Source organism: Crocodylus siamensis, chromosome 3 (assembly GCF_052110815.1).
Source record: "Crocodylus siamensis isolate JL-2025a chromosome 3, ASM5211081v1, whole genome shotgun sequence".
NCBI lineage: Eukaryota > Metazoa > Chordata > Crocodylia > Crocodylidae > Crocodylus > Crocodylus siamensis.
The window spans coordinates 23010632-23037006 of record NC_143397.1 but is presented as its reverse complement, the minus strand read 5'-3'; the positions used below and the strand labels follow the sequence as shown (position 1 = coordinate 23037006).

The following is a 26375-nucleotide window of genomic DNA, read 5'->3' as shown; positions in this document are numbered from 1 at the left end:
CCCTCACTGCCTCTGTAAGCTGACCTAAGAATTCCTGGTCGAGCTCTTCTCCCTGGTTGGGAGGTCTATAGTAGACTCCCACCGTTAAGTCTCTCTCCCCTGGACTGCCTTTTACTCTAACCCAGAGCACCTCAGAGTGCCCCCCCTCTACCCCCTTGCTAATTAACGAGGAAGTATATTCCTCCTTGATGTAGAGTGCTACTCCTCCACCTTTCCTTCCTATCCTGTCCTTCCTGTATAGCCTATAGCCCTTGACACTCACCGCCCAGTCATGCGATGAGTCCCACCACGTTTCTGTGATCCCTACTATGTCAGGGCTGGTGACAGCTAGGAGGAGGGCGAGTTCCTCCTGCTTCTTCCCCATACTTCGAGCATTCGTGTAGAGGCATTTGAGGCCTCCAACGGTTGTGCCCACTGACCCCCTAGTCTCAGCAATGCCCCGTCCCCCATCGCTTACCTGTTTCTCCCTTTTGACCATTGGTCTGGGCTCGCTGGCTGTTGCTGGGCCTGGTAGTTCAAGGGAGGGTCGGAAGGGACCTGAGCAGATCATCTAGTCCGACCCCCTGCCATGGCAGGAAAGAGCACTGGGGTCAAATGACCCCAGCAAGATGTTCATCTAATCTCCTCTTAAACACCCCCAGGGTAGGAGCCAGCACCACTTCTCTTGAAAGCTGGTTCCAGACCCTAGCCGCCCTGACTGTGAAGTAGCGCCTCCTGATAGCTAGCCTATATCTCCCCTCTGCCAGCTTGTAACCGTTATTCCTGGTCACTCCTCGCAGTGCTCGGTGGAACAGTGACTCCCCCGATGCCTGCTGATCCCCCCTGACTAGTTTATAACAGGCCACAAGATCCCCCCTCAGCCTTCCCTTTTGGAGGCTGAACAGGTTCAGGTCCCGTAGCCTCTCCTCATAGGGCCTGCCCTGCTGCCCCCGATCATATGAGTGGCCCTCCTCTGGACCCTCTCCATGCTGTCCACATCCCTCTTGAAGTGCGGCACCCAGAACTGGATGCAATACTCCAGCTGCGGCCTGACCAGTGCTGCATAGAGGGGGAGGATCACCTCCTTGAACCTGCTCGAGATGCATCTGTGGATGCATGCCAAGGTGCGGTTGGCCTTCCTAACTGCCTCTCCACACTGCCGGCCCATGTTCATCTTGGAGTCAATGATGACCCCCAGATCCCTTTCTGCCTCCGTGCTGACAAGAGGGGAGTTCCCCAACCTGTAGGTATGGTGCCGGTTGCTCCTCCCCAGGTGCATCACCTTGCACGTGTCTGTGTTGAAACCCATCCTATTCTCGTCCACCCACTCTTGTAACCTGTCTAGGTCTGATTGTAGCCTGTTGCATCCTTCCAATGTGCCCACATCCCCCCACATCTGAGTGTCATCAGCAAATTTGAACAGGGTGCTTTTTACCCCCTCGTCCAAATTGCTGATGAAGATGTTGAACAGTGTGGGTCCGAGGACCGAGTCCTGGGGGACCCCACTGCCCACGTCCTTCCAGGTTGAGAAGGACCCATCCACTACCACCCTCTGGGTGCGGCCCTCCAGCCAGTTGGCGACCCATTTGACCGTGTGGGTGTCTACACCACAGCCCCCCAGTTTCTTAATGAGAACAGGGTGAGAGACAGTGTCAAAAGCCTTCCGGAAGTCCAGGAAGACTATAACCACTGCTACCCCTGCATCTCATGATCTGGTGATCTGATCGTAAAAGGCCACCAGGTTGGTCTGACAGGACCTGCCACTGATGAACCCGTGTTGGTTGCCCCTAAGCATGCAGTCTCCTGCTGGCCCCTCTTGGATGTGTGCCAGTATAATTTTCTTGAACAGCTTGCCCAGGATCGAGGTGAGACTAACCGGCCTATAGTTTCCCTAGTCTGTATTTCCTTCACTTGTTAATGAGAATGTTGTGGGGGAGAATGTCAAAAGCCTTGCTAAAGTCCAGCTATATCACATCCACTGGCCTCCCTTCATCCACAGAGCCTGTCACCTTGTCATAGAAGAAAATCAGGGTGGTCAGGTATGACTTGGTCTTGGTGAATCCATGCTGGCTGTTCCTGATCACCTTGTTCTCATCGCTTCTCAGCCTTTTGGCTCAGATCAAGTGTGTATTCCTTGAGGACCTGGTCCACAGTCTTCCCAGGTATCTTGACTAGTCTGTAATTCCCCATATCTTTCTTCTTCTCTTTCTTAAAGGTGGACACTATACTTTCCCTTTTCCAATCATCCAGGACCTCACCTGACCTCTGCAAGTTCACAAAGAAGATAGCCGTGACTCTGAAATTACCATAGCCAATTCCTTAAGCACCTTAGGGTTCATCCCATCCAGCCCTGCAACTTGAAAACATCTAATTTCTCTAAGTACTTCCCAGCTTTTTCTTCCACTCATCATCTGGTAGCTGGCCCTATTTGTGAAGGCTGAAGTAAAAAAGGTCCAGCATCATTCACAATAGACTGTCATCCACATTTCATAAGGTCTCTCTGATCTTCCTCTTTCTCTTGACACACTTGCAAAATCCCTTTTTATTGCCTTTGATGCCCTTTGCCAGCTACATCTCGAAGTGTGCCTTGGCCATCCTAATTTTGTCTCTGCACGCCCATGCGATACTATTATACCCTTTCCCAGTATTATGACCGAGTTTCCACTTTTTATAGGAGTCCTTTTTGAGTTTCAACTCACTGAAGAAATTGCTATCTAGTCAAGCTAGTTTCCTGTTGCATTTCCCTTTCTTTTGTCTCATTGGGATAGCTCGCTCCCGCACCCTTAAGATGGCCTTCTTACAGTACAGCCAGTTCTCCTGGACTCCTTTACCCCTGAGACTTGCCTCCCAGGGGATGCTGCCCAGTGCCCACCAGTTCCCTGAGCTTGCCAAGTCTGCATGTCTGAAGCCTGGTGTCCTTATGCTGCTGCTCTCCTCCTCCCCTCCTTTACGATCTTGATCTCTATCATTTCATAGTCACTGGCTGCATCTGCATGAGATACTGACTGCATAGTAGCCTGAAACTACTGTGCAGTAGCATTGCATGACAACAACCGTGACACAATGTTACTGCGCAGTAGTGTTAAGCTACTGCTCAGTGATGTCACAGAAAAGGTATTTGTTGGTGCTACTGCGCAGTTTGACCTCTATGCATTTGACATACTGCTTTACAGTTAAGCCGACTTCAGTTTGCAGAACAGAAATATACTCATGGCACTGTAAACATTTATAATGCCACTCTAAATATTTATGTAAAGGAAAGCCATAATTTCACTGTGTTCACTTCATCTCTTCCCAAGAGCGTACTTGATAAATATAGCTTTTTCTTAAAGAGCACACTGTATAATGTATGCCAGGCAGACACGCATGACAGAACAAGAATTAGCTCAAGAAAAATAGTTAAGGAACGTTTGTTAAAATGTTTTCTTTTCAGGCCTCAGATCTGGCACCCTTATAAATTGATAAATAGACTCTTGTGGATTTAAATATTTATTCTATAAAGCATTCCATCATCGAGACGTTAATACATGAAATTAAAAATATGAGGCGTTTTTGCATTTCCTCTACTGGTTGCAAAGCAGCAGTAAAAATTCTAAATAAAATAAAGTAAAAGAGACAACAGGAGCCATGATGATTCTAGTTATAGTACACAGCTGCCTAGTTATAGCACACAGGATAAGCTACATAACTGCCATTCCCCACCAGGACAACCCCCAAATCTTTGTGAGCAATGGCACTGGCAGTGAGGGACATACAAGCAGAAGTACAGCCACTGACAGAACATCTACAAGCAGTGTCCAAGGACAACAGAACATGGGCTATTTTAAAAAGCTTACACAAGTACTACCATAGAAAATGAGGGTTGGAAGGGACCTCAGGAGGCCATCTAGTCCAACCCCCTGCTCAAGGCAGGACCAGCCCCAACTAGATCATCCCAGCCAAAGTTTTGTCAAGCCAGCTCTTAAAAACTTCCAAGGATGGAGAGTTCACAACCTCTCTAGGTAACCTGTTCCAGTGTTTTACTACTCTCCTACCAAAGAGAAAGTTTTTTTCCTAATATCCAACTTAAACTTCCCTTGCTGCAACTTGAGACCATTGCTCCTTGTTCTGTCATCTGCCAGCACTGAGAACAGCCCAGCTCCATCCTCTCTGGAGCCCCGCTTCACGGAGTTGAAGGCTGTTGTTCAATCCCCCCATAGTCTTCTCTCCTCCACACTAAATAAGCCCAGTTCCCTCAGCCCATCCTAATAAGTCATGTCCCCCAGCCCCCTCACCATTTCTGTTGCCCTATGGTGGACTCTTTCCAGCTCATCCACATCCTTTCTGTAGTGGGGGGCCCCAAAACTGAACACAGTACTCCAGATGTGGCCTCACCAGTGCCAAATGGAAGGGAACAATCACTCCCCTCAGTCTGCTGGCAATGCTCCTACTAATGCAGCCCAGTATGCCATTAGCCATCTGTGCAACAAAGGCACAATGTTGACTCATTATTATTGTAAGCTCTAAGTCCTTTACTGCAGAGCTGCTGCCCAGCCAGTCAGCCCCCAGCCTGTCACAGTCCAAGGGATTCTTCTGTCCGAAGTGCAGGACTTTGAACTTCTTCTTACTGACCTCATGAGATTTATTTTGGCCCAATCGTCCAATTTGTCAAGGACTCTTTGAATCCTAGCCCTACCCTCCATCATATCTATTACTCCCCCCAGCTTGGTGTCTTCTGCAAACTTGCTGAGTGTGCAGTCTATGCCACCTTCCAGGTCACTGATGAAAAGACTGAACAAAAGCAGCCCTAAGACCAACTCCTGGGACACTCCACTTGATATCAACTGCCAACTAGACATCGAGCCATTGATTACTACTCTCTGAGCCTGCTGATCCAGCCAGTTTTCTATCCAACTTACAATCCATTCATCCAACCCATACTTCCTTAGCTTGCCTGCAAGAATGTTGTCGCAGACTGTATGAAAAGCCTTGCTAAAGTTAAGGTATATCAGGTCTCTCCTCACTGCTCTCCCCACATGCACAGAGCCAGTCATCTCATCACAGAAAGCAATCAGGTTGGTCAGGCATGACCTGCCCTTAGTGAATCCATGCTGACTGTTCCTGATCCCTTTCTTCTTCTCCAAGTCCTTAGAAATGTATTCCTTGAGGACCTGCTCCATGATTTTTCCAGGGACTGAGGTGAGACTGACTGGTTTTCAGTCTTTATTTTCATTCAGATCTCTCTGATAGTATTAATATTTTCTGTATTTAAAGGAAAAAGAGGTTCAGGCCCCATGTAAATTCAATACAATTCAGGGACTTAACATTCTTACAGTCCATGTCAAGTTTAGACAACATTGGGCCATTAAAATATTGCCACAGAAAGTGGTGGCAATTCTGGGCTGACATCAACCTTGCTTCTCTTGCAGACACAGTAAGCAGTCCTGTGATGTTCGAATAAGTGCCTCCCCAGTCAGACAGCAGAAAAGGACAAGATTTGTGATAAAAATCCACAGGGGCAACATCTCAGGTTTATCAACTACAAAGAAATCCTACGTCTACAAGCTCTGAAATATAGTTTGCGCTCCTGATATCAGACATTTAAAACTATGAGGGCCTAGGGTGAACAAAGCCTACGTGGATCCAACAGCTTGACAGCCAGTCAGAACAACAAACGGACTAGATACCCAGTATCTTGTTTAAATATGAAAGGTGGCAGGGTAAATATGCACCTTTACAGACTAACTAAAGATCTATATATATAGATCACAAGTTTCTGTGAACCCAAGTTCACTTCATCAAGATGCCATGAAAGGGGGAAAAAAGCAGAGTGTAAGACGGAGAGGGAAATTAGGATATAAAAGAGAGTGGGGGAGGCAAGAGGGGGACAATGCTGGGAGGGAGAAAGCAGGCGAGTAGAAAACCCACAGAAACAAAGGGAGTCACAAAAGCAAATCCAGGTAATGAGATAAGAATCCAAAGTCCCTGTTTAAACCATACTTAACAGAGTCAAGCATGCGGATGATTTCTTGTTCCACAATTTCCCATTCAAACTAGTTTTTAATGTTTTTTTGCCTGAGAAAAGCAATCTGATGAAGTGAACTTGGATTTGTGAAAGCTTATACTCTTTCTATACACTTAGTCTATAAAGATGAATATGTGCCCTGCCTCTTGACTGACTTTAGACTAACATGGCTAACTACTTCTCTTTAAATATGAAAGACAGACCTTTATTCCATTCAAGACTAGGATTTGCCAAATTGACAAGGGCAGTAGGAACAGCCACCTTGTTATCTCCCACTGTTAACCTTGTCAGGAAGGTATCCCAGAAACATACCAAACAAATCATTAGTTAGTAGGAGTGCCAAATAATATAACTGGCTAGTTGAAGACTAAAGCTAAAATTAAAGGAGTCTGCTCTGTAAATACAGATATGACAGGATCAAATAATGTTTTGGAGCAGTATCTGTAAGAGGTCTCAACTTTCAGTTCTCAAAGCAAGAGGGCAGTCTCCACATCGGATATTGTATAAACCACTCTAACCAATTTCTTCTGGAGCCTTTAAAGACCTGGGATAAGGCTTAAGTGTAACCCCCTTGTATTGCAGGACAGCATTTTCCAAAATGCATCCATCTTAGGAAGGTCAGTGAGACAGTCACGAGTATGTGCATGTATATGCACATGGCCCCAGGCAGCCTGGAGACCAGCTCCGGCCCTGTGGCCCTCCCCCAGCTCCTCCACGACCCAGCGCTGCAGGGAACAGTGGGGCCAGGAAGCTGCCCGCCTCTGTGAGCTCCGTGCTGCCTCCATCCCCTATGCACAACCCTGTACTGCCACCACCGCTGCAGCCATGCAGGCAGGGGACACCTCGCCAGGACAGTGCAGAGTTCGCAGCGGCAGGCAGCCTCTGGCACAGCTCTGCTGTTCTTTGTAGTGCTGGGTTGCGCACGCCAGGCTGCGGAGGCACTGGGGGAGGGCAGTAGGGTGGAAACTTGTAGCAGGTAGTGCACAGCCCCTGCTCTGCGCACAGATCTGGGGGGAGCGGGTCCCCCCTGGCCTCCCCAAATGCGCAGCCTGTTCCCTGTGGTGGGGAGCAGTCTGCCCAAGCCCGCCACAGGCAGGCAGCAGGGGGGCAGCCGGGCTCTACTCTGCTGCAGCTGCCACCACCTCCTGCCAGGGACAGGGGCCTGTGGACCCAGGTCATAGATTGTAAGGAGCGGAAGGGAACTTGTAGATCATTGGGTTCGGTCCCCCTGCACTAGGCAGGAAAAGACAACTGGAGTCAAGTGACCCCAGTGAGGTGACTGTTCAGTCTCCTTTTGAAGATTTCCAGGGTAGGTAACTGGAGGGAGTTTATTCCAGTCTGGACACCCTGACTGTGAAGGAGTTTTTCCTGCAATTGAGCCTGAAGAGGCCTTCCAGGAGTTTGTATCCATTGGTCCTGGTCATCCCTAGGGGTGCCCTGATGAACAACTGTTCACTGAGTTCTTGATGTGATGTAGCAGTAAGTCGCTACCAAGTCCCCTCTCAGCCTTCTCTTCTATAGGCTGAAGAGGCCCAAGTCCCTCAGCCTTGCCTTGTATGGCTTGTCTTGCAAGTCCCTGATCATACGGGTGGCTCTTCTCTGGACCCTCTCAAGTCTTTCCATGTCCTTGTTGAAGTTCGAAGAAGGAGATGAGATCAGTAAGACAAGACCTACCCATGACAAAGATATGCTGGCTGTCATTCAGAATCTTACCCTCAACAAGCATATTGCACACAGATTCTTCAATGAGTTTTTCCAGGATTTTCCCTGGGATAGAGGTTAGGCTGGCTGGCCTATAGTTGCCAGGGTCCTCCCTTTTCCCCTTCTTGAAGATGGGCTCAAGGTTGGCCCTCTTCCAATCCTCAGGGATTTCCCCTGTGCACCACAATTTCTGAAATGGTTTTGCCAGGGGTTCTGCAATGACCTCAGCCAGCTCCTTCAGCACTCTCGGGTGAAGTCCATCTGGTCCTGCTGACTTACGAACGTCTAGCTTTCTAGTTGGTATTGCACCAGCTCAGCATCCACAGTGGGAAGGCTATCATTCCCCATGTTCCCTGTGATCCTTATCTCGCTTGTCTTTCCCCTTGGTCCAATGAAATACCAAAGTAAAGTGGGCATTCAGGAGTTTAGTTTTTTCCGGAGTGTCTGATACCAGCTGTCCAAGGTGTTAATCAGGGACCCCATGCTTTCATTTATTTTTCTTCTGCTCCCTACATACCTAAAGGACTTCTTATTGTCCTTGACTCCCTTGGCTAACTCAAACTCAGTCGCCACATTTGTATGCTTATATGTATATATTGTGATTTTAACAGTTTTCTTTATAAGGTTTTCATTTGTTGTTCATTTTTTATTGTATTTGTTATTGTAGCAAAAAGATACAGTTGGACATTTTTTATTCCTTATTCTTCACTGAGGAAAGTTATCCCAAGTGTGCCAAGTATCCCACGCTAGGTGCTGGGGGGTGCGCGTGTGTTGAGCATTTGGTATTGCATAATCCTTACATAAGCACTAAAACCTGTCTTCCCACCAAGAAAAAGTTCCACATACCTTTTCAACAAAATGAAGTAAAGTGATTGGAAGAGAGTCACAGAGGGGATTTTTTGTTTTGTTTTTAATCAGATTTCTCCAACCATGCCTCCTAGCATGTTTAAATCACACGCACCTCAAGTAAAGCCTACTGAACAGCTGTTTTCTTAAGGGGCAGGGGAAGATGACTGCATCATACAGTTCAAGAGCTGGACAGTAGCAGACTCCCAATTTTAGTCTTCAATTTCAGTAAAAATATCCCCCCCAGATGCTCTTCAGAGAGGTTTCTAGCATCCCCAAAAGCCTTATATTTTTCATTCTTAACTTGTATTCCAACATCTCATTTTTATGGAAATTTCTTTGGCACATCCTGTTACTGCATTACTATTGGTTCACTGGAGGATTTAGACCGAAGAACTTCCATTCCATTCACCATTAAGTGTAAGCATCAATGTTCAAAATTTCAATTCATCATATTAAGTTTTGAAATGGTATTACTTGGGGTGAGGTGAGCTGAATGAAAGGGTATTAAAAAATAAATAAATCAAGAAATATGAAGTTGAATCCATCGCAAAAGTCCTTAGGATGCTAAAATGACTGCTGTGCTCTTACTCAGCTCTAGGCCAAACTGGAAAAAAAAGAAAATGTTTCTGGTAATGTTCTTCCAGAGACCTATAAAACATGAACAGTCATAAGATATGTATTCATCTTTTGCAACACACTTCTTTTAGCCTCTAGATTTTCAACCTAAATGGCAAGATCCCCAGGAAAGTCATGAGCAGGTTCAAGCTATTGCAACCTCCTCAGCCTGGTTTTCCTAGCTGAAAGGAGCCTTGAAATTTGGAAAGAATATCCCAAACCTTTTGAGTGGAACATGGAGTCATGATGTGTAAAAGACTCGGAAATTTCTCGATAAAAAGTTAACCTGAAACCAACTTTTGCTGTACAAAAAGCCATCAAAGCTTGAGAATTGTCTATGTTGATAACAGAAGTGAAAGAATGTCCATAACCATATGAAAGTAGGTACAGCCATCACAACAGCTCAAAGTACAGGGCACACTTAAAATCTATTCAACTTTTAAGTTTCAAATACAGCCAATTTTTCCAGATTTAAAGGACTGTGCATAAGATTGAATCTTTCTATAAAAAAAATAATGCAACTTTTATACCAAATCTTTTTATTCATGGAGGAAATAGATTTGAAGACAGGCGAATAATGTGGAATTACTAATTTTCATTAAAACTTCATCAGGTCATGGCAATACTTCCCCATTTATCATTTCACAGCAACCGCATTTCTCAATTATACCTCATTTACAGGTATATGATCCTGACAAAAAGACAGACACACCAGATCAATCCACACCCTGAAACTATTTTGGTAATTCACTAAGTTTTAAAAGAAAAAAAATCAAATCCAATACCTGCAGGGTTTTTTTTCTTTTCATTTTTCTCTTGACTCTCTAGATTTGAACACCTTTTTAAACTAGAAGTCGGCAAGCAAGTATAATAAAAGTCTGCACATACAGTTCATTTGGTCGCACAGACCTTTGAGATTATAGACAGACATTCAAAAAAAGCTGAGTTTGAACTGATTCAGTCTTTGTAGCTTAGTCTAATCTGCATAGATTGAACTGGTTGGCAAGTGAACTTTTTAATTCCAGAAATGCAGGCACATGCCTGCAGTGGCTCAGGCTAGAAGCTGGGAGGCGCTAGATTGAGCCCTCCCTTCCCTTCCGCAGAGCTGCAAGGCTGGAGGGAAGCTGACTGGGGGGGTGTGGCCAGGCCTTGGCAGGCCACTAAGTATGACTGGGAAGGGGTTTAAACCCCCACCCTTGGCTGCAGGGACCCCAGCCGGCATGTGCCTGGAGGGGAAGCAGCCTTTACCAGGCTTGTCCCCAAAGCCAGACACTGGCTGGGCAGCACCTCGGTGAACAGGGGCAGAGAGGGATTAAACTCCCGTCTCAGGCACAGGACCCCAGCCAGGGTCTGCCTAGCTTTCCCCTCTGCTTGCACGGTAGGAGGGCCTGGCCAGAGCTGGATGGGTGGGTGCCAGCTTTAGCCCTGCAGCTTCTGCCCAGTGCCTGGAGCTCTGGCTGCCTTCTGCCCACTTTGCTTGTGCGGCGCAATGAGCAGCCCCTGCGGGGAGGTGGGGACGGGTGGAAAGCAGTCAGAGCTCCATACGCTGGGCAGAAGCCATGGGCCTAAGGCTTCCACACACCCACCCAGACCTGTGTGGCAGTGGGAGCGGCAGCTGGAGGTGAGGGAAGCAGAAGAGCCCTGCCAGCCCCAGCCAGGACAGACTGTAGTGTGGCTGCAGGTGGCTACTAAGCTCTGGACTCACTGGGGCCTCTGAGCCAGCCCGGGCAGCCCACTGCTTGACCATCCTGTGCGTCTACCCCCAGCGGCACCTACAGACTGGCCTAGCTCACTCCACAGTCCCCTGCCCCTCAGCTGCAGGAGAGGTGGGCAGATGGCAGCGCCATGGTGGCTGGCTCTGGCTATGCCCCTGCTGCTGGAGTGGGAAGGGGGGTGAATGCCTGATGAGCTGCTACACCCCAGCCAGACAGACCTCAGCTGCAGTCCCTTGGTGGGAGAGAGGAGGGGGGAAAAACCCTTCCCTGCTCCATTTCCCTCAGGGCTGTCTGGCCATGCCCCCACTCCCAGCTAGAAAGCAGAGGTAGGGCCAGCCCTGTTTTCTGGAGGGGAGAACACAGCCCAGGGCTGCAGAGCAAGCTGGGGGACTCCTGATCAACTTAAACCAGGAAGGGGTCTGGGACAGAAGTTGCATAAAGTTTCACTTAAGCCCCCCATGGCCTAATGGATAAGGCACTGGCCTCCTCAGTCAGGAATTGTGGGTTTGAGCCCCATCTGGGGTAGATGGTCACAAACTTACAGACAGCAGATTTAGGCTAGATATCAGGAAAAACTTATTCAGGGTAAGGGTGGCCAAAATTTGGCATAGGCTTCCAAGGAACCTAGTGCTCTCCCCTACCTTGAGGGTCTTTAAGAGACAGCTGGATAGGCATCTGGCTGGGGTCATCCTGCCCAGGAAATGTGATGATCTGTTGAGGTCCCTTCTGACTCTAGCATCTATGAAAGTGGTTTGACCCAGATCAGTTAAGCTTGATACTACATTCAACCAGGTCTATCTTAAATCAGTTTCGGCCATTTTGAAACTGGTTTATGTACACTAAACTTGTGTTCTGGTACAGGTTTAAACCGGTTTATGTGCAACTTCTGTCCCAAGCCTGAAAGGTTTTAAATAACTGTGGCTGGTTAGGAGAAGTGTTCTTGCCCTATTAAACATCATAGGCTGCTTGAATGCGTATCACATATTTTACCAATCTGATCCTATGGTCCATGGAGGAAGGATTGCTCAAATGTCATTGGAACAAGACTGAGATGCCTGCTAGGCATGTGAATACCTCTCAAAGCTGCAAGTATTTTCTTCTGATATAATTACCCAGTAAGAGATAATAAAATGGAATGGATTATAAAAAAGTGTTAATTATGAATGAAAAAACAACTCAAAGAGGAACAGGCAGGGTAGTACCTGAAGGAAGAATAATCAGCCTATATTTGTCCCTCAGATCTTGAGATGTTATCTACAGGATGTAATGTATATGAAAGACTTGCACAGCAAGAGTCTCTTGGACCTCAAAGCTATTCATATAATCATAAGCTAATTAAAGATTTGAGCTTTAGGACTCTCCCCCCCACCCACCCATCCCCATAAGCATATACCGAGAGAAACTGAAAAATTCCATACAAAGTCCTTTCCAGAAGGATTTCAGTCGTACTAGAAAGTCTTAAAATAGTTTCAGTTTATATTTGTCAGGCTGTTCCATCTTGAATTAATTTTATTAGAGGACTGCTTATTCTTGGCATCATTCAATTTACATTAATATTATGTCTATTAATTATGCAAGGATATAAGATACACAAGTACTGGCAACTGATGTAGTCAATTTATAGAAGTATACATCTTTTAAACTTAAATTCCATTATAATATCCTGGTGACAAGGAAAAAAAGACTCAGGGAAAGTTTTCCTTAGTTTATCACAAATCTTGTATCACCAGGGCAATTTTTTTTTTCTAATTCTAAGGTTTCATCTCTTTATCTAAACTGCTTTTATTTGAATTATTCTTGCTCAAATGGAAAAATGTTTGTTGTAGCATGTCTTCATTTGTTAAAAAATTCCCTTTATAAAATAAAGACTTGCTCTCTCTTGGGACTCACTTGACTTCAGATTTTCATGTTTCTCATGGTATGCTATGGGCAAAGTAGATGAAGAAAGTCTGGAAAATAGAAACATTTAAAAGGCTGACAAGAATCCCGCCCCCCGCCCCATTTTCCTGTGCTTCTGTTAAGGTGAATATGAAAAATAAAACTGCACTGAAGAGAAAGTCCATTGTCATTTCAGCACTTGCATTAACTCCTAATTGGCTAATTAAACTATTTGATTTGAGCTACTTTCCCTACACCTTTTTTTGGGTCAGAGGTTGTATGTGCATGACAAAGCAAGACTTCTTCAGTAGCAGTGTATCAGATGAAAAGCTAGGGTGAAAGAAGTGACATAGAGCTCAAATAAGACCAACATGGTGACAGGATCAAATGAATATTATGTACATAATAAACATGAAGGACATGGACTTGGAGTATGCAGCTATGCATGCTCTGGTTCAAATCAAAATCTAAATTTATTATCTCTACAGAGTATAATTGATAATGGTCTTGGGAAAACCCCTAGAAGTGCATTTCTGGAGTCTTCTTGGTCTTTTTGTGCCATTGTCAGTCCTCATTTTATTTAACAAGCACTGATGCAATTGCAGTTAAAAGTTTACTAAGGCCTTTTGTTTCAAGTTAATAGGCATAAGCATTTAATTCTATTGTAACTGAGTATCTTGTAGAAACATGCAAACTTAGCAGTAATGTACTGGCACAGAGACAGAACAGCCTTAGGACATGGAAGTGCTGCCATTTATACATTGCAAACTATTCGTGAATTTTCTTCAAGAGCAGCTTCTTTAAATTACCATCCATTTGAAAACTTTGTCCTGTGAAATAAGCCGCATGAAGCCTGGCTTCAACGGCCTTTTTTTTTAAAAGCTTATCTGGGATTCAAATGGTCAACATCCAAATTGGAAAAAAGTATTTAAGCTTTTTAAGAAGGAACAATAGAAAACAAGCCTAGAACCATTTTGGAAATGCTGCCAGGAAGAGTCCAATTTCAATTATAAACGTGTTTGGCATAAGTTTGCTCTGGCACAAACGGGGTTTGCACCAGCCCGCACCAAAGGTGGATTTGCTCCATGGCAGTGAAGCTGATTTACATGCATGTGTTCATCAAAAAGAGTGACTGCGAGAAAGCGAAAAACCTCTGAAGTCTAAAAACTGCCACAGCCTTACAGAATGCTACAAATGTTGCCAAGAGAGTTTCTTTGGCTCCCACAAACTCTAAATCCTGCTCTGGAGAGATTCATTGGTATTTAGGGCAAATCCTGGCCATCAGCATCTACATTTTCACTTCAACAAAATTTTTTATTTTCCAGTTAAAAAAGAAAAAAAAAAAAAGCATAGTGACCAGATACAGAAAAGGTCTCAGGAAGAGCTCCATAACACAAAGCCAAAATTGAGATTAAAAACCTCCCTGTTCAGCAGCCACTCAACTTGAGGCGCATATGTTCTCTAGACACTTCCCTGTTGGTCCTGCAATTCCTTCCTGCTGCTTTGCTTTTGCACATAGCTGATCAGGGGCAGTTTTGGACAGATGCCTCAGCTTTATTAAAAGCCAGGCAGAGCTGTGCCTGCCTAGGTGGAGGGATTTCATACATCAGACTTTCCGTTCAAGAAAATTCAAACTTGCATCTCCCACCTTCCTAATTATCTGGGTGGCTAGAGACAACAGCAAGGATAGGAGCACTCTTCACACCTCACAGCGTGCTGCCTGCTGAGAATCCAGACCAAAAGGCACTTGCGTGTTTCCATTCAAATTGTAAAGATGTTCAACACAATTCCTTTTTTGAATTCTGCTGATTAGAGCCAACAGCAAAATGTAGGCCTAACAATAGACACCACCACCATGATTTGGCCCTTTATAGTTAAGCAGTACAGAGCATAGGTCAGGGCTGGGCAAAATGTGGCCCGTGGGCTGAATGTGGCCCGCCAGGCCATTCTATCTGGCCCGCGAGACCCCTAAAAAATTTATAAAATTAATATTTATCTGCCCCTGGCTGCCTGTCATGCGGCCCTCAGTGACTTGTCAAAACTCAGTAAGCAGCCCTCCGCCCAAAATAATTGCCTGCCCCTGGCTTAAGTCCTCTACTGGATCCAGCCCTTGTGCTTTTGTGCTCACTCAGTGGAGGGATTGGAGTAATTAGCAAGTCTAGTCTCCTCCTCCATTCCTACCTGAGCAGGTGAAATCTCTTTGCTTCACTGCATACATCTTAGGAGTTAGTCACTCAACCTACCCTGCTGTAGACTAAAGGCTTTTATAATTATTATTTTGGCTTCTGTAACTAATCGGAGTATTTGATTCTGTTCCTCCTTATAGCAGCCCCATTGCATGCGAGTGAAAAGTGTCATCTTCCAGGTTTCTTAGGTCATTTCTAGGTCTTGTAACTTGTGCATTTTTGGTTAGAACTATACCGTGTCCAAAACTAAATGCAGTGCTTCAGTTCAGATACAAGCAACATCAAGTAGAACGATTTATTCCTCCCACACTTCAAAAGATTCTTTAAGGAAAAAACAAAGACAAAGATCTTAATAGGAACAGCTATCTTAAAGAAAAAACATGAATGTGTTAGACCAAACAAATCTGTCATGCAAAAATATTATGGTTTCCAATGTTCCACTGTCAAGCATGTTCCATCTCACAGTATTTAATCACATATGGAATTTGTTACATAATTTAATCCATTAGGTTCTTTTGATTAGTCCCCTTCAGCCCAGTTCTATAAATGCATATTTCAACATGCACCCAAAGGAGTCAATAAGTCATTCATCCCAATAACTTTTCCCCTATGTGACCATGCAGACCTGCTACTACAATACAGCCAGTGCATAGTATGAAATTGGAGAGCGGTTGTAGTCAGCTATAGTGCTAAAGCACATTTACCCTCTATAATACCCAGAACTCAACCTTTTTAAAGGACAAAAATCTTCCATTTTTGTGCTAAGTTGGTAGGGAGTGTTAATAGAAACTTGTGATGTGAGGGAAAATGCAGTTTCGAAATTGCCTTCTAAGGAGATAGTTGCTGTTTCAAAATGAGTAGTGGTCCTCTTCTACTTAAGACGTCTAGATTTCACTGAAGTGTCCATTTTGGCATGAAAGATTCCTCAGTGACTGGCCTAGAGCTACTGCACGTAGGATCACAGGAAAGCAGGGCTGGAAGGGATCTCATGAAGTCATCTGGTCTAGCCCCTTGCTTGGCACAGGGTCATCCCTGACTAAATGTCTCAGTCAAATGTCAGTCTAACCTGCCCTTGAAAATTTCCAAGGATAAAGTTTCCACAAAATCTCTTGGTAGCTTATGTCAATACTTAACCGCCCTCCCAGTCAGAAAGAGAGGGTAGATGGCTAGGTCCTGAGGGCAGCTTCAGGCTAGCTTTGTCCAGTCCGATGGACGGCTGCAGAGTGGCAGGCTGGGTCGGGCTGAGGCCCTGGTTCCAGGCTGTGGTCTGACAGTAGCTCAATGAGGACACCTCTCCTCTGGGAAGAAGGGAGCTTCAAGTTCTGGCCCTTGCTCCTAATGCTGTTTGTGCATTTTACATTAAATACTTATTGGATGGAATAAATCAGTAGCATATGGAGTAGGAGCCAGAACTCAGGGCACCCTCCCGTCAGGAAGAACCACCTCTTCGCTGGGCTACCAAGTCCAAATCCTTTTTGGTTTTTGTCTGAAAAAATATGCTGCATAAAACCTTTTTGAAAAGCTTGAAAATGGAGGGAAAGGGGTAGACACCATGACACAAACTCATGAGCCATAGCTCAACAGCAACAAGGCACACTAATATGGGCTCGAGTATGTGTACTCCTCCAGACCTGCCCCCAACAATTTCCTCATTTGTCAGACTCTGTCTTTTCAGCGGTGAAACAACTTAAGCATTTCTTAAGTTTCCCACTGTATGCAAGGAAGAGTAAGGGTTGAAAGCAGGGTCTTGAATAAAACAAATGGAGCCAAATAAAAGGATCAGCATTTACTTTGGTGCTCTGTCGGGCTTTGAAATTACTACAAATAAATATTTTAAATCAAATGCTAGGTAAATGAACCTTTCAGACTAGTGAGAACACAGATCTTTAATTGCTTAGAACAAATAATGGCATTGTTATAAAAGTCACAAAGATGCCTCTGAGCTAAGAGGACAGCTAGCCTCATGGTTACAAACTAAAGTATTATAGCTTGCAATGGATATAGGATCACAAGAAAGTAGAGCTGGAAGGGACCTCATAAGGTCATCTAGTCCAGCCCCCTGCTCCAGACAGGATCATCTGACTAAACCACCCCAGCTAAACCATCTGTTGGCAACATTTTTGGGCAGAGTGCCAAAAACACCTGCAACCTCGACTAGTAAGACTGTAGTGGGGGAGCTGCAAGGGGCCCGATCCTTGTTCTGGCAGCACAGCCCCAGCCCCTTCTCTGCCCTGAGGTGCACATGCACTTGCTGCTGGTAATGAGCTGGACTGGAGCTCTACAGACTCTGGTGCAGCCTCCTGGCTGCCTACCACAGCCAGCCTGGGCTCTGGGCAGGCCCCTGCCACTCACCGTGGAGCCCAGGCTGCTCACCACAGGTGATGGAGAAGATGCAAGGTGCATGTGCCAAGCAAAATGCCTTTGCATGCCACACACTGGAGCATCCACCAGGTGTTGCTGATCCCTGGTCTAAACTGCTCTTGAAAGTTTCCAAGGATGGAGATTATACAATTTCTTTAGGTAGCATGTTCCAATACTTCAGCACCATCATTGTTAGAAAATTCCTCTTAATCTCCAACCTAAATTTTTCCTGCTGCAGCTTGAGGCTGTTAGTCCTAGTCCCGTCCTCCACAGCCACAGAGAAAAGTTCATTTCCATCCTCTCTACAATCACCTCGCAGGTATTCTAAGACTATTATCAAATCCCTCCCCCAGTCTCCTCTTCTCTCAGCTATATAAACCCAGTTCTTTCAGCCTTTCTTCATAGGTCTTGCCTCTCAGGAGCCCAAAACAGGACACAGTACTCCAAGTGAGGCCTCACTAGTGCTGAACAGAGCAGAAGAATCACTTCCCTTGATTTGCAAGTGATACCTCCATTAATATTAACCAGTATGCTGTTGGCTTTTTTTCAACAAGAGCACACTGTTAGCTTATATTCAGTTTATGGTCCATTGCAACCCCTGGGCCTTTCGTTGTAGAACTGCAGCCTCAGTACTGCACCATTCCCCAGTCTGCATTTGTACATGCAACTATTCCAGCCAAGAGCATGACTTTGCACTTGTCCTTGTTGAATCTCATTAGACAGATTACAGATAATTTCTCCAGTCTATACAGGTCATTCTGGATCCTACCCTGTCCTCCAGTGTTTCCAACTCCAGCCAACTTGGTGTCATTTGCAAATTTGATAATCATGTACTTGATCCCATCATCCAGATCATTAATGAAGATATACTGATCAGTACTTTACCCAGTGCGAACCCCTAGGGAGCCTCACTTGATACCTCCTCCCAAATGCCATTACCTCTAGGGCTGCAGAAGAAAACTGCAACATGGCCCTGGAGTGACAACAAACCTTGAGAAACAACAGGCTCATGGATCTTGATGGATAATATTAATTCCCATCGGTTTTACAGACCAGTTTGTATTATGATATTGCTTTTGACATGCATAAAACCTTCCACAGAAAGAAAGGTTAACTAGCTACAATGGAGGATACAACGGAAGAAATTCTAAAAGTTAGTGCTACGCAGACAAAAGTAAAAAGTGGAACATTAGACATATCTGTGATTACAGGAGCTCAATTGATTGATAAGATACAACTAAATGATGTCTGATTCTCTGTTTCAAAACAAAGCATGTACATAATGCCATTTAATTAAAACCATACTAAAATGAGGAGAAAGCCCAGCTGAAGTAATTAGGAATTAGGAATTCCATGGGTAAGTCATTTCAGGTCATTAGGAGTCCATGCCATCACTCAGTTTTTCATATGCCAAATCGAAATAAAACAGATGCACCAAACTGAAACAAACCAAGCAAGGAGCAAGAGCACGACTCCATAAATACAGCCTAAAAGGTAGACTCTTAAAACCATATTAGCATAAACCATCTTAAGCTGCCTCTTCCAAGAAACTATGGTTATTTTTCTCTGCATCTCCCCGCAGCCTTTAAAATCTACTTGTTTTCTACCAGTTTGCTAAGAAGTAAGACATTTCTCGTACGTCCATGAAGCAGGTTTTCTGTTCTACATACAATGGGAAGGTATAAGGGACTGTGGTCCCTTGGTGGCTGGTTTTTCACTAGTGGTTTGTGCCAATATCTTTGTGGTTAACTCTCCTAAAAAAATTTCCCATTCAAAGTTACCAGCAGTTTTCACTCCAGTTTAGGCAAATTAAACTCAACTGGCCTGGGGGCAGTGTGTGCGGGGGGGCTCCCAACACTTAATGCCTTTTTGGAGTTTATAATCCAGACTGCCCCATAACATTCTGGAGCCTTGCCCCAAAGAACTCCAGCCAGGACAGCAACTTGGATGCACGGCAGTTCAAAGCACTGACATCCTGCACTGGCATTTGGTTAATATTAAACTGTAAATGAAGACACGCACAAGCTGAAAATGGTCTGTAACGCTGGGTACTTAGGCTGGGGTGGGGAAGAGCAGGGAAGGAGGCATAATTCCAGGTTAATCTTTGATTCATAGTTGCTGCTCTCAAGGTCATCCTGTAAAGGAAACATGAATCCAAGGGGTCTCCCCCCTTCCTCTCCCTTGAGCATGCTAGACCAGCTTAGAGCAGAAAGACTTACGCAGTTTTGCCCTCACTGTCCTGTTTGGTGGCACTGGCTCCCTTTTTGCCCAGCAGCGAAGCCACTTTCTCTGCATCGCCATTCTCCACAGCCTGCAGCAGCCGGTCATCATTTTTATTCCACTCGTTCGTCTGTGGCAAAAGAAAACAGGTGGAGAAATTGATCCTGGTGATCTCTCCAGGGTTCATCAACTCCCCCTGCCCACTCATTTACTATCTCTTAAAGGGAAAATAAAAAACAGTTAAAAAACCAAAACACTCGCTGCTTGCTTGTTGATGTTCGAGGTGCCTACCAGTAACTTAAAATGGATCATTTGTTGCATGTGTTCAAGGACTAGCAGTAGCTCAAGTCAGATCAGATGAATTTCTTTTAAACTACCAGGGCAACAAGCAGGCCTCTGCAATTTGTTACCTCAGTGCCAGGTAATCAGCCTGCAGCTTACTCCTGGAAGTCTACTGCTAATGTGGAAAATTCACTCTAACGCTATACGGCAAAAACAAATCCACTTGCTTCATTAATGTTCAATGAGGTTTGTGTGTGATCTCATCTGAATTCCTCTAGTTTCAATTTTTGTACGAGCACTATACTGGTCAACTGCTATAATTTTTTTCCCCAATATGCTATGCGAGACAGAAGTGTGATGCATGCTGTAACCTGACAGACACCCCTCCTCACATACCTGCAGGAACCTTAACAACAAGTAGGAGAGCCACAACAACAGGCTAAGAGGTATCCCTTTACAAATTGCAACCAAGTTTATTGCATTTTTATTGCCCTGATGCATGGTATTATCTAGCCCAGACAGATTCCAGCATGGAGCACTATCCCCCAACACACAGGCAGAGAGCCACCTTTTAACCAAAAAGAAACTTTCATCATTTCTCCCTCCCCAGTAAGCTCACAAGCAAAAGGAGTCAGGACTCATGTTAGACTAAGATCCTACATAAAACCACAACATGCTACAGACATACTGAAAAATGGATGCGACAGAAGGCTGCTCAACCATGACAGTGAGCATATAAGCATGCCTGGATCTCTCAGTATAACTATGGGGGAGTTTTTTTGAAAGTCCACAATTCAAGCAATTTTTTTTAAGGTAATAGAAGAACTGGATCTGAAAGAGTTACCAGAGGTTGAAACACTGCAAGAAGAACAAGCAAATCGTATGGAACGAGGCAGTAGGTGAAGGAGGAAGTAGGAATGGTGACCAGGATGACCATTTTGGGGGAAGTCCAAAGTAGATTTATTTTGTTGGATGTATCATGTTCTCTACCACTGCTGATTTCACTCGACTGTCACCATCCACTTGGCGCAAACCAGCTGCCTCTCATCTAGTGCACAGGCACCCACTTCTTACTGCAGAGGACATTTACACAGAGAAAATGTACTGGGATCACTTACTATGAAGTAACATGTCATGGGTCCACACCCTCTGCAGTGCAAGTGTCTTGGTTAGTGGATCAAGTTATATTCTTAATATGCAGCACAGATACAGACCCTAGTTCCTGCAAACTCTAAATGCACTAGTTTTGTCAATTGTTCTGGTATCATCAACTTATAGGCATATTTGGGTACTATGGTCATGGGAGCCTGGCAAAGAGGCAGACTATCTGAAACAAATTTTTGATAAGGTTTTTTTGACAGGTATTTCCTGTTAATAATATCTCTTAATAACTCTATTATATGATTTTTTTAAAGTGGGGTTATCCTGTCCATGTGACAGTGCTTTCTCCCTATGTAGTTTCACAATTCACCTTGCTTATGCTTTATTTATTTTTTTCTAACAAAGTTGGGGGGGAGGGGGGGGGAAGGATTTAAAGAAATTTAGAAGTACAACAGTAAACCTTCTGAAAACCTACAGGGAGACTCAGAGGCAGGGAAAGTACCTGCTCTCATTTTTGGAAAGCAATTTTACAAATTGGGAACAGTAAATATTAACACACAAAAGGCAGACAAAAAAAAGCTAACCTGAGATCTTTTCATGACCTGAAATAACCAGCACTAATTCTCCAATTGTTGGAAACTGAGCTATAGGAAAAAATTAAGACTTGCTGAAGACCTTTGGCAGAATGCAATACTTAGCAGTTTTATAATATAAATAGGAGGGCTGTCAATGAACCATGATTAACGCACACAATTAACGCATTCATTGTTATTCGTGTTAATTTTTTTAATGCGTTAATCACGTGTGTGGTTTTGGAGCCTGCGCCCGGGCTCCGCTCCGCTGCTGTCACCATGGCAGAGCCGGCGTCATGCAGAGCAGCGCCCAGCAGGCATGTCTGTGAAGAGGAAGGGCATGGGGAGGGGCAAGGGAAGGGAAGGGGAGGGGGTAGCAGGGAAGGGGCAGTTTGAGGCCCCCACGGGGGGAGAGAGGCAGGGGCTGGGGTGAACGGGGCCTCGGGGCTGGGGTTAGCCATGGGATGGAGCTGCGAGTGGCTCATCCAGGAGTGTGTGTGTGGGGGTGGGGGGCTCCTACTGCTGTCAGCACCCCAGGAGAGGCATATTTGGGTGCGAGGCCGAAGTGGGCTGCTCCTGTGTGCTGGGGCTCTGTGCCCTGATGCCTTTGCCCTGGGAGCCGCATCCCCTACCTGCGTAGTGGCAGGAGGCACAGCATGGCATCGCATGACTCCCAGGACAATGGCAGCAGCCCACCTCTGCCTTGCGCATAAATCTGGGGGGCCATGTGCCCCTCATACCTGGGGGTATGCACAGAGGCAGAAGCAGCACCCTTACACCCCTGGATGAACTGCCCACAGCTCTGTCCCACAACATGGCCCAGCCCTGGGGCCCCATTCACCCTAGCCCCTGCCCTACTCCCTCCCTCACTACAGGGACCTCGATCTGCCCTCCCCATGCCCCTTCCCCCCGCACACTTACCTGCTGGGCAGTCTGAGTCTGTGTGCACCCCTCACTCCCAAGCCACATCCCCCCTAGCCCAGGTGCTGCCCCTCACTCCTGACCCACTGTACCCCACTCCTGCCAGGGTATGCAAAAACCCCTCTCCCCAGGCTCCAACCCCCCCCACACATACCCACAGCCTCCCACACAAAGTGATAATTTTGCATAACTTATAATTTTTCTGCACATGATTTTGAGTGTTTAGCTGTGCAATTAAAATTGCAATTAATTGTGACTAATTTTTTTTAATCGCACAACTAATCGCACTCAAAATTTTTAATTAGACAGCCCTAATAAATAGTTGAGTCCTCCAGAACCAATTACAGATGGCTTTTAAATATTAACCTGTACCAAATAAATAAAAATCACGGAGTTATTGGATAAGCCAATAATTAATCAGAAGCACATCAGAAGGGACTAGAAAACCAATGCAATTCACAATTTAAGAAAACTGACTTGATCTCAGTTATTTTCCTGTCATGTACTAGGGACGGTATAACCGTAACAAAGCAGCTCTGGAGGTGAGGTCCATAATCACACCAGTCACTCAATCTACACCTTAGAGCTGTGATTCTCACCAGGGTGCCAGGGTATCCTGGGGGGCTTCCAGATCCTTTGAAGGGGAATACGAGGTGTGAGGAGATAAGCGAGATGTTATGAGATGAGCAGATAAACTAAGCAGATAATCCAAGCTCAGGCTTGTCCCTGCCTGGATGATCCTCTCACACTGTAATATACAAAATCACTTTTGAAATTGGATGCCACTCAGTTCATAAAAGTTATGGAGGGCTGCCTCTAGTCCACAAGGGTTGAGAACCACTGCCTTAGAGGAATCCAGCCGAGTCTTCAACTATGGCTCTGTATTTATCTAGTGTTGAAGTTATGCCTAGAGTTTTACCGGCACTGAACTGGTACCTCAGGAACATTTTGAATACAGGTTTATGTTACTATGTTTATATTAACAACAAAGTACATGGTCAACAACTCAGTAGAAAGGAGTTAAATCCTTGAAAAAGGAGAGGAATAGGCCTCAGTCAGTTTCCAATGACTTTCTTTGGTAACACAATGTAGGCCTATGCTCTGCTGAATAACACAATGCTTCTCCACGTATCCTATAAACCTGTGAGTCTACAGATTCCCTGGTTACCCAAGAACTATACAGTTTTTAACCTTGGCAAGTTATAATTAATGTGCTCCTCTCATAAGGACTTTGAGAGTACTTATTTGCATGAGATTAATACCTATGTCAAGATTAGGGTATTGACAAGTCTACTTTTCCATCCAAAAATAGAGAAAAACACCCAACTTTTCCACCACAGGAAGAAAAAAAAATGTTAATTTTTCTTTATCGAGGAAAGGAGAAGAGTGATGTAGAATAGGAAAGTCTATATTTGGAGATCATTAGAGAACCTTGCTTTCAGATAGCTAGTTCTGGTATCTAATTAATGTCTTTTCTTCTGATCACTGTAACTCAGGATGGCTAAAACAATGCACAGTTTCAGAGAATAGATCACACACCTAATCAGCTTGTATCAGCTCTGCCAATGATACGCTTCTGGGTTTTGCAGCTGCAACGTTCTTTTTAAAAAGGAAAGGGAAAAAAAGCCAACAAAACCACCAAAGAATTAAGAGGATTTCTTTTCAAAATATGTAGATTCGTTCTTTCCAAATTACTGAGAGAGAAAAAATGCATTAATTCCAACAGTAAGTAGGAAGATATATATACATACACGTACACGTACACATACACCACCCCCCGCAGGTGAAAATATCAAATCCTCTTTAAACCATTAAAAAAATTATGTCAACCAGGAGTGGCTGATTTCCAGGCAGCAGGGGAATACACACCATGCCAGCCAGAGTCTTGGGGGATGCTTGAGGCATAGGGCACAGACAGGCAGCCCCCCTTGGGCTTTCCTATGCCATGCAGGCAGCCTACCTAGTGAGTTCCCCGCCACCGCCCCCATGTACACAGCATACATGTGCCGCCTGGCTCCCTGCCCCTCCCAGCCACATATGCTGCCTGGCCCCTCTCCATACCAACCATGCAGGAAATACAACTCAACCCTGAACAGCACCTCCCTCCTTTCCCCACCACGTACCCACCTATAATCCAGCTCCTGCACAGCACCTATAGTCCGTCCCCTTCAGCTGCACACATAGAACAGGCAACCTGGCTCCCCACTGAATGCACAGCTCTGGCACCCCAAACACCTCCTATAGCTCCCCCCACCCCAGGAGTGGGGGCAAAAAGTAGAAACTGAAGAAGGGAGTTAGGGGGAGCCTGGAGAACTCAGCTGCTGCTGTGGCAGGAGCAATAGTGAAGAGGCATAGGGGAGGGTGCTGGCAGCAGCTAGGCAACCTATGGGCTATATTTGGCCTGCGGGCTACCAGTTTAATAGCCCTGATGTAGACAATAGTTTCTTCTCTGCACTACAGTGGCAATGAACTATTTGAACCTGCAGTTACGTAAAGCCCTGTTTTACTTTTGAACAAGATCAGAAAGGTATTAATCTAAATGAAGTTACAGAAATGCAAAACTCTAGAAATCTTGGTTCTGAGATGATACCTTTTATTAGACCAACTAAGCAATCGCAAAAAAATTACCTTTGTCTGCAAGCTTTCAGGCACATTACAGGTAACTTTTATGGGAATCAGAATATTTTCTTTGTAAATTGAGAGATGGTACACTTGTATTATGAAATACTGTTCACCTGAAACAGAGCTAGCCAAATCTACAGCATATCTTAGAGAACAATGTGCCATTATTTAAACTCCTTCAGTTTTGTCCTCCTCCCCATTATGTTCAAAATGATAAACACTCTTGGGTACATTCCAAAGGGTAAAAGTATGAGCAAGTACCAAAAGAAAGTTAACAAAAAAAAAACAAAAAACAACCAAACTTTCTGATCCCAAGATGGCACTTACCACCCCCTCCCCAAATATCCACCACTTCCCTTTATCAACCCCTTTCTTAATCCGGAGCCTATGAGCACAGAAGCCCTACATCAGTGGTTTTCAACCTGTGGTCCACGGACCCCTGGGGATCCACAGACTAAGGGCTCCATGAAAGATGAGTATAATCAATCAAAAGTATGTGAATACACTTACAATTCCAAGGGGTCTGCACCTCCATTCACAAATGTTTAGGGATCTGCAAATGAAAACACATGGAAAACCACTACCCAGAGAATACCCAGAATGTCACCACGTCAAAGATTTGGCAAATTAGCGGAGACAGAAGTATAACGCCCTAACTTGGAAGACTGCTACTGTCCTTGTTCACATTCAAAACCAGGACCTGTACATCAACTGGTACCCTGAACAGACCATGGAAGACACGTCTTTGCGGCAAGTCCCTCCATCCCCTGCCATGGCTGAGGAACTAGGAATTTTGTCCTGTACCCAGACACTTGGGGAGAAGTGGGGGAAGCAGGAGGAAAAGAGTGAGAGGGGGGTAGAATGGTCCTCTGATGACTTCTACAGAAACCTCCTTTCTTCCCTCTCTTGGGATGCATTACTCTCACTTGCAATACAGAAATTAAGAAATAGCCACAAAAAAGTAGGCAGCCATCAGGTTGGGTGGGGAAACCAACTTGAGAACATGGCCTGGGCCTGAAAATTTCTGTGGCTGGCATTCTGAACAAAGACCAGTGTATGTTGTAGCATGTGTTTCTGAATCTCTTGAAGTCTGAACTCCATCTGAGATACTTTCAGGCATTTTTTTTAAACCAGGCTCATTACACTGATAACCAAGTCCTTTTAGAAGGCATTGGAGTAATCCAAACTCAGAGTCATGGATGGACACAAACCTGAAGGAGACGGAAAGCATTTCTGGTAACTGTCAATGCCTGGCTATTCAGCAGTTAGGAATGCAATGAATTTAGCAACAACTGGCTGCTAAAACTTCCTCCATCCAGAGTTCAGACAGGTCCTCCAGCTTCTTCCCTGGATTGGAGCTCCCAATATT

The 26375-nt window shown here is 45.0% G+C and overlaps 1 protein-coding gene across 3 annotated transcripts in view; it reads right to left on the bottom strand.

Moving 5' to 3' along the window:
* Positions 1 to 26375, bottom strand: part of RAI14 (retinoic acid induced 14) — a 128245-nt gene that overhangs the window by 37827 nt on the left and 64043 nt on the right. For all 3 annotated transcript variants that reach the window (XM_090037918.1, XM_090037921.1, XM_090037919.1), the window contains exon 3: positions 19508 to 19638. In XM_090037918.1, coding sequence (XP_089894044.1) covers positions 19508 to 19638 — 131 coding nt within the window. The remainder of the gene's footprint in view (positions 1 to 19507; positions 19639 to 26375) is intronic.